The 9,519-nt window shown below is 41.0% G+C and overlaps 1 protein-coding gene across 1 annotated transcript in view; it reads left to right on the forward strand.

The window, feature by feature from the left end:
- The first annotated feature begins 1,318 nt into the window (after window positions 1–1,318).
- il1b (interleukin 1, beta) overlaps window positions 1,319–9,519 on the forward strand; it is a 9,182-nt gene continuing 981 nt past the window's right edge. Inside the window, exons 1-5 of the mRNA XM_034896187.1 lie at window positions 1,319–1,519; window positions 6,418–6,469; window positions 6,658–6,841; window positions 8,876–9,052; window positions 9,325–9,458. Coding sequence (XP_034752078.1) covers window positions 1,485–1,519; window positions 6,418–6,469; window positions 6,658–6,841; window positions 8,876–9,052; window positions 9,325–9,458 — 582 coding nt within the window. The 5' untranslated portion in view covers window positions 1,319–1,484. The remainder of the gene's footprint in view (window positions 1,520–6,417; window positions 6,470–6,657; window positions 6,842–8,875; window positions 9,053–9,324; window positions 9,459–9,519) is intronic.

Below are 9,519 nucleotides of genomic sequence, written 5' to 3' on the forward strand. Positions count from 1 at the left end.
AAAGCTGCAGGGGACAGAAAGTAAAAAAAAAAAAACAGAGTTTGAAAAGAAAGACTTATTCCTGTGTACATTGATGAGGGGCGTCTAGTGTTGAAAGGCCGAAACACCCCCTGATTTAAAAAGGTACACTACTGATGATGTGTCCCGAAATTTTACAACTTTCCACATCTAAAACACTGCTCTCATGCCACTCTCAACATCATGGCAAACCTCATGTGCATACCATCTATTGGCACAATGGACAGTTTACCCTCATGTCCCGTGATTTATAATTCTTTGTTTAGCTACATCAGCCAGCACCATCTCTGCCGAGACGTCCTACGTACGTTTAGAGATGACAAACACACAGACAGAGAGCGCTTGGTGAGTTAGAGTTAATGTTCCAGCTGCTCTAGCGCCCATCTCTCAGTATCTGTCACATGTGGTTTGGTTGAGGTTTATGCAAAAATGTATCAATCCCACCTTTGCTGCATCTTCTCTCAACATTTCCCGTTGCTTTTAACTAACAAAGCCCACTCGCTATAAAACTGAAGACAGGGGGAGTTTTACTGGGGCCACGATTACCAGAAACCAGAACGAAGCCACGCTACATCACCTGCAGCAGTGAGAGAGAAGAGTGTTTAACAACTGTGAAAGTGTTGATGTGGACGACGGTGAACTGGCAGCCATTACAATATTAACTTCTGAAAACAAGAGAACCAACAACCCGTGACTCACAAGCGAATGATAAATTGTAATTATGATAACTCTGATATGACATCAAAAGCAGCACAGGACTAAATCATTGCTGGAGGGGGGGGGGGGTTACCTTGACACCTGTTAGTTTTACACCTAAAATAGCCGTGTTTTCAGCTTTTATGAAGACTTTATTTAGCTTAAGAAAAAGGAGAATGTTTTCAACTCGTAAAAGAAAGACTTCGTCCTCCAGCTCATCACAAACATCCAACATCAGCACATCTGGAGATACGTGGTTTTCACTGGACAGGAAGGAGAGGAAATACTGTGAATCTGAAAAGTAACTAAAGCTGTCAGACAACATGTAGTGAAGTACAAAGTACAACATGTACCTCTAAGATTTGGAGGAAGTATGAAGTAGCAGAACATGAAAAAACTAAAGTAAGTAAAGTACTTTGAATTTGTACATAAGTAAGTATGTTTTTTGTGATATAATCTTCACTCTAAGTAAAGTATTTTGAATTTGTACTTAAGTAAGTATGTTTTTTTGTGGTATAATCTGCACTCTAATGAAATGCATTTTAGTTCACATCATTCAAGCTGAAGTGTGCCTTAATGTGGTTTCAGATGTCATCGTGTCAATGTGAGAGAAAGTTCAGGCATGAAGCCACAACCTACAACAAAGAAGCTGGGCGCTATAAAAGAGAAACGCTCAGACGGAGACGCTCAGTCATCCAGGAGGTCGGACGAGACTCAGAGAAATCCCTACTCATTCATATTTAATCTTTAAAACGTAGTACATCGAGACAATGTGTGACTTCGACCTGTCTCAAGCTTTGGACAGGTAAGTGGTTTGAGTCTAAAATAACAAATTATTATTTACTTCAAATGCTTTCTGCTTCACTAACTTGGTAAAAGAAACAACTGAAACTGAAACACAATACTTGCGTTGTGTTGTGTTTAGTGCAGACTTGTATAAAGTACTGGAAAGCAGTTAAAGTACAAGTACATACACTGGAAAGCAGTTAAAGTACAAGTATCTTACCAGAAAATTACTTTTGGAATATTACTTGAGTAAAAGTCTTAAAGTGCCCATATTATGCTCATTTTCAGGTTCATAATTGTATTTTGAGGTTATATCAGAATAGCTTCACATGGCTCAATTAAAAAATAGACAACCAGATTTTTGTTGTACTGCACAGTGCTGCAGCTCCTCTTTTCACCCTGTGTGTTGAGCTCTCTGTTTTAGCAACAGAGTGAGGCATCTCACTTATGTTCCATCTTTGTTGGGAGACGCACGTGTGCAGTAGTTAAGGACTACTAGCCAGTCAGGAGCAGAGTATGAGGGCCCTGACAGTACCTAGGTAAGGACTACTAGCCTGTCAGAAGCTGAGTATGAGGGTCCTGACAGTACCAAGGTAAGGACTACTAGCCAGTCAGGAGCAGAGTATGAGGGCCCTGACAGTACCTAGGTAAGGACTACTAGCCAGTCAGAAGCAGAGTATGAGGGCCCTGACAGTACCTAGGTAAGGACTACTAGCCAGTCAGAAGCAGAGTATGAGGGCGTGCTATGCTAGCAGCTAGGCGAGCATTATAACGTTAGTCTCAGAAGTCTGGACTACAACAGAGATGTTGGGAGCAGTTTGTGAGCAGTGGTTTCTGTTGGAGATGGAGGCCCAATCCCAACGTGAGCCCTGAGGACCGAAGACTCCCAGACTTAATTGATCTCAGGTGCTAAGTGAGACAGTGTGCGAGGTCACATGGTCTCAGATAGGTATTAATGGGATTGGGACCGCCCTTCAGGAGATCACATGTTACCTTGACGACGTTTAGTAATAAAGATGTTGCTGATCGGTTTGGGTATTTTCATTTTAAGTTTGTTGCTTTCCACACGGCCGAAGCACAAGAGATGGCGGCCTGGTTCCAATTTTCTCAAACTCTTGTTTAACAAGCTGGACAACAGGTCCGGTCTGGTCCGTCGTCGTGTGGCGTGCGGTTTGTAATTTCCGGATTTGGCCATGGTCTCCACGGTAAACGCTTTGAACTGTGGGTAATTCCCTTTGGTGAAGCCCGTATCAATGCAGACTCATGGAAAGGGCTCGGTAAGCGTTTACTCAACCTTCACGCCCTTTGAAATCCGACATTTGGACAACCTTAAGCCCTTATAAATTTTGCAACAACGTGCACCAGAGTCTGGACTTTGGGATTGGGCCCGTGAGTCCCTATTGGGGGGGGGGGGGGGACTTTGGGCTTTTCCACTTTGTGAAACCTATAATGTGCACAAAGGATACACATAACACAATAAAGGAAAGGGAAAAAGCCAAAAAGCATCATATAAGCACTTTAAAGCAAGGCTGTAGTCAAGACCACCTTAGTCGAGTCCAAGACAAGTCCAAGACTACGACTAGTCAAGTCCAAGTTAGGACCGAGTCCAAAAAGGTTTGAGTCCGAGTCAAGACCAGGACAGAAAAAAAAGGTCTTATGCATGACAGTATCAAGACAATCATTTTGGGTTTCACTTTCCCTCCAATATTATTATCAACATAATAAAGACACCTGGACTCGGTCCCGACCAGAAACCACATTGGGCAAGACCAGCGACCTAGACAAGTCTGAGTCCAGAGACTAGCGAGCCCGAGGCAAGTCTGAGACCATTGCAAACGGTCTCGAGTCCAAGACCGGACTCAAGTACTACAGCCCTGCTTTAAAGTATTTGATATTTACTGTTCTTGAGGAACAAAAGAAGTTTTGTGATATTAAAACTTAGATATTAGAAAAGTAAAAAAAACTGAAAATATTCACCATGAACTCCACTGTGGCTTCCCTATAGCACGATGTTCAGTTTTTTCACAACTTCTTAAATTTAAAATTCAAAGTCTGACATCCACACAGAGAAAAATTGAAACAGAATTTAAAAGAAATATGTATATAAATAAATATATATATATCGATTTTATTTTGTAGTAAAGAAGATGCTTAGGGGACATGTATCAGAGTAAAAGTATACATTCTACTTGATGTGAGTAAAAGTAAAGGCGCCTACATGATAGATCTACCGACGTATAGTGTACAGTAAAGTATTTGTATCTGTTGCAAAACTGGTTAGGAGGAGCTAGAAATCAGTGTAACGTGATTTATCAGCACGTATGAAGCTGAAAACAGGATTTCCTAAAAATAATCAGCAACCAGCGGAACATCCTGAATGAAAAGGGAACAGCTCCAGTCGGTCTGGAGACGTGTTTCACTTCTCTCTCTCTCTCTCACCTTCAACATGTTGGTGTGCAATGGTCTGCTCCTTTGTATCTGTCCTCCTCCACCTCTTAGAGGTAAATACTGTACTTTGTACTCCACTGCATGTTGTCTGGCAGCTTCAGTTGCTTCTCAGCTTTTCAATAAATAGTTCGACACTTTTGGGAAATGCATGTATTCCCTTTCTCGTGGAGAGCTAACCCAACTGTTGTCCTCGGGTCAAATGTGACCCCCTTTAAAAAATGTCTAGATCTAAAATATGGGTTGCTTTTTAACCAAATTACTGTTAAAAATACTGTTAAGATATTATTAATATTGGATTGGATTTCTCACAACGCACTTTGCAAACACAACTGATCACATTCCTTTGACTAAACTCATCTGTACCTTCCTCTGATCTTAGCGGTTAGTCAAAATAATTAACAATTTCTGCTTTTTAACTCAAATATTAGGTACAAATCTATATGAATGAGGGGTTACTGACCCTGAATTCCAAAAAGTAGTGTAAAACTAGTAAGGTGGTGTTAGTGAAAACTTAAAAAAAAGGACAAAAATGTCTGTTTTAACCCGGGAGGGCAACACAAGGGTTAAATGTAAAGATCTTATTGTGGAGTCAGAGCCAGGAGCCCATCAGCCAGGGGTGGTAACTAAGTGGTAACTAGGTGGTAACTAAGTGCATTTGCTCAAGTTTGTCCATGTTCTGCTCTTTTATACCTGTCCTCTCCATCTCAGAGGTAAACATTGTACTTTGTACTCCAGTACATGTCCAGTCTGACAGCTTCAGTTACTTCTCAGATGACAGTGTTTCCTCTTCTTCCTGTCCAGTGAAAACCACGTGTCTCCAGATGTGCTGATGTTGATAATCGGAGGGATGAAGTCTTCCTTTATGTGTTGAGATGATTCTCCTACTTCTTAAGCTAAATGCAGTCTTTAAAAAGCCTCTTGGATCAGCTGGAAAACGCCCGAGCCGCATGGATTATTTATTCAAGCACAAATGGCAAAAAACGCTGTTTTTTTTTCCTGCTTCCCTGTTTGAAATTCAGAACAAATTTAATATTTTGGGGGTTTTGAACAGCCAAAACAAGACATTTAAAGACATCACCTTGGACTTTTAGAAACTTGGATGGGCAGCTTTCATTATTTTGACATTTTAAAGACGTAAATAATGGTTGGTTGCAGACCTGATTGTCACAAAGCTGAAAATTAAGCTGTTTTCCTGCAACATGAAGAGTTAAAAAAAACCTTTTTTAGTGATACGTAGTTCTTACAGGACAGCAACACTACAAACATGTGATGATCTTATAGACCATGATGCTACCCAACAGTATATGAAGGAGTTAAATGAGCACAACCTTAAACACTCAAAGTACTGGAACTACATTTAGCCGATACAGACTTTTACTGCAGTAACTTTTACTTGTAATGGAGTGTTTTCACAGTGTGTATTAGTACTTTAACTTTCAGTAAAAGATCTGAATACTTCCTCCACCACTGTAAATAGGACTTGCTAAAATGAACCCTTTACCAGGGAGACCCGTAATCTGCGATAGATCAATTCTGCTGATTATTTGATTATTAAATACTACATTTACGTCACCAAATGCTACATTTACATCAGTAAGTACTAGATTCACGTCACTAAATGCTAAACTCAAGTCAATAATTACTAGATTCACATCACTAAATACCACATTCACGTCACTAAATGCTACATTTACGTCACTAAATGCTACATTTACAGCAGTAAGTACTACATTCACATCACTAAATACTACATTCACGTCAATAAGTACTAGATTCACATCACTAAATGCTACATTTGTCACTAAATACTACATTTACGTGACCAAGTACTAGACTTCATCACTAAATACTACATTTACATCTCTTATTACTAGATTGTCATCACTAAATACTACATTTACGTCACTTATAACTACATTCACGTCACAAAATACTGCATGTACATCAGTAAGTACTAGATTCACGTCACAAAATACTGCATTTACATCAGTAAGTACTAGATTCACGTCACAAAATACAACATTCACATCAGTAAGTACTAGACTTCCATCACTAAATACTACATTTACATCTCTTATTACTAGATTTTCATCACTAAATACTACATTTACGTCACTTAAAACTACATTCACGTCACAAAATACTGCATTTACATCAGTAAGTACTAGATTCACGTCACAAAATACTACATTTACATCAGTAAGTACTACATTCACGTCACAAAATACTGCATTTACATCAGTAAGTACTAGATTCACGTCACAAAATACTACATTTACATCAGTAAGTACTAGATTCACATCACTAAATACTACATTTACGTGACTAAGTACTACCTTCACATGCATTCTACTGGAAGTAATGGAAGCCTAGCAAATGTCTTGACTTATGTATTAATTCAGTACTTATTTTATGTATATATATATATATATATATATATATTTATATTTATATATTTATGTGTTTCAGCTCCCCGGAGTGTGAGGAGACCGGATCTGAGTCCGGCTGCTTTGACATGACGGTAAGTCAAATTATTTATTATTTTATTAAATTATCTCCCAACTCCGCCGGGAAACTACAGCTATGGATCAAGTATTTTCCAGCCTGAGTCCATTAACTAATCATGAGTCCATTAATACCTGTTGTAACTATTGCATGCATGTGTGTGTGTGTGTGTGTGTGTGTGTGCGTGTGCGTGTGCGCGCGCAGGACGTTCAGGATGAGTTCTTCCAACTGGACGAGGGTCTGTGCATGTTGGTTAGCCGAAACCGGAAGACGCTGCTGTCTGTCGCCAACCTGCTGCTGGCGGCCAACAGGATGACGAGACGCGTGAGTCGCAGCGAGCTCAGCGACGAGGAGCTCTGCAGCGCCATCTTGGAGAGCCTGGTGACCGGTGGGTGACAGCAGAACGCACCGTTTCTATTCAACTCAATTTTATTTATAGTATCAATTCATAACAAGAGTTATCTGGAGACCCTTTACAGATAGAGCAGGTCTAGACCACACTCCAGAATTTACAAGGATCCAACAGGTCTAGTAGTTTCCTCCAGAGCAAGCAACAGGGCCACAGTGGAGAGGAAAAACTCCTTTTAGGAAGAAACCCGGGACAGACCCAGACCCAGACCCAGACCCTGACCCAGGTCCAGGTCCAGGCTCTTGGTAAGCGGTGTCGACGACCGGTTGGGGTTAAAACAAAGAGAAGGCAGTAACAGTCACAAATTGTTTGCAGTAGTTCTTCGTAGTAGTTCATGGCATAGCAGGGCACTGTGGGGCATTATAAGGCACAGCAGGACGTAGCAGGACATAGCAGGACGTAGCAGGACATAGCAGGACGTAGCAGGACATAGCAGGACATTTAGCGGTACCATGGCGACAACTGCAAACATGATTTTGGAGCCTCCCTGAACCGAGGAAACAAGGACTCCGGAGAATGACTCCCCAGAGCTAGGTTAGTAACTAGGTTAGTAACTAGGGTTTCTGGGACATGGATGCACATAAATGGAAAGATAGCGGAGAGAGGAGCTCAGTGTGTCGAAGGAAGTCCCCCAGCTGTCTAAAACTAGTACAGCATAACTAGGAGAGACAGGGTAAAGAGAGGAGCCTGGTCCGGCTAGAACTCTCCCCAACCGGATCGGGCTGTATGCCAAGTCTCCCTTTAGTTTTATTATATTCTTGATTATACGATGGATAGATCTGACAACTATGACGAGAAGCAGGTGGGCCGGGTTAGGCGGACGCTGCGACCCCTCACTCCCTAACAACATTCAATTAAATTTTATCTATATAGTGCTGAATCACAACAACAGTTTCACATCCTTAAATGTTAGAGAGAGACAAAAGTGAAACCAGAACTTCAAGGTTCTGTTCCCCAAGTAAGAAAATCTCATTGATAATCCCACTGTGACAAGGTCTTGTTTCCCATCGGAGACGGCACGTAGCATCAGGGACATCAACCACTGGTTGTGAACCATTTACCACACCATGACCCCCCCACAGACCTCTCAGGTGGTCTGGGACAGGTCTGCTTTCTGTCCCCAGAGTCAGAACTTAACGGGGGGTGCAGCGTTCAGTTTCTATGCTCCTCATATCTGGAACAAACTCCCAGAAACCTGCAGGTCCGCTGCTACTCGGGTCTTTTAACCCTTGTGTTGTCTTCCCGTTAACCATGAACTTGTTTTTCCAGGTCAAAATGGAAATTTCTTGTGGGATTTTCCAATGTTTTTGTCACTTTTTTGTATACATTTGTCACTTTTTCGTATATATTTGTCACTTTTTCGTATATATTTGTCACTTTTTTCACAGCTTTTGGTGCTTTTTAAAAACCTGAGCTTGTATAATAACAGGTTTTACACATATTCTTTGAATTCATGGTCAACAAACCTCATTTATATCAAATTATACATATGTTTTTAGTTAAAAAGGTGGATTTATTTTGACTAATAGTTAAGATCAGAGGATGTTGAGTGCATCACACATGGGTAGATGTCAAAGTCTAGTCCACATGCTGTTTTAAAACCATTGAAAAAAAGAAATCAAATGCTATAAGATTAAACAAAACACCTAAAAAAAAAAAAAAAAAAAAAAAAAAAAAAATTACTGAAAGTAATCATTCATTTTACCTGGAGAATGTTGTGTGGAATCATCCATGTTATTTGTTGAAACGGGTCAGTTTGACCCGAGGACAACACAAGGGTTAAACCCAGTTCTTTGTTAAACTCAAGGCTTCAGAACCAGAGTCCAAACCCATTGGGGGACGTCCCGGACCTCCATTATTGATTACAGATGTCCATGATGCTCATAAATCCCAAAAGCTTTCAATTTGTCTGGCAATGTGGTAAATTAACTCCAGGAACACACCACACTGTTTGCAGAGATGCAGAGACATCCCTGACCTCCTTGTCTAACATCTTCCTCCGTGTCTCCACAGAAACAGTCGTCCCGGCGACGGAGGCTTCGTCCACGGGCGTGAGGAAAATCTTCCAGCGCATGAACAGCGGCAACCTGTGCACTCTGTGCGACTGCTCACAGAAAGACATCGTCCGGGCCTCGGGGGACTTAAAGCTGCAGGCCGTGACTCTGCAGGGGGGACACGGCGACAAGAGAGGTACTCAGAGTACATTTACTAGAGTACTTTCACTATTACGCAACTTTATACTGTAATTTGTACTTCATATCTGATCATTTATCTCTTAATGTCTTCTCTGTTTTTACCTTTTCTCTCAGAATTTCTACTTTGTGTACTTCTGTCACACAGAAATATTGTACTTGTACTCATGTTTAGAGTACGAAATGTGTATAATATTGTACTTGTAATCATGTTTAGAGTACAAAATGTGTATCTACTGCAGTATAATCTTATTCTGTGTTTGTTTTTAGTGAACTTTAAGTTGTCGCGGTACATATCGATGTGCGCCTCGGCCGATGAAGGAGCGGCCGTCCTCCTGTCCATCACCAACAAGCTGCACATGTCCTGCTGCATGGAGGACGGGAAGGCTGTGCTCAAGCTGGAGGTAACACACACACACACACACACACACACACACACACACACACACACACACACACACACAC

The sequence above is a fragment of the Etheostoma cragini genome, chromosome 16 (assembly GCF_013103735.1).
Source record: "Etheostoma cragini isolate CJK2018 chromosome 16, CSU_Ecrag_1.0, whole genome shotgun sequence".
NCBI classification, from domain to species: domain Eukaryota; kingdom Metazoa; phylum Chordata; class Actinopteri; order Perciformes; family Percidae; genus Etheostoma; species Etheostoma cragini.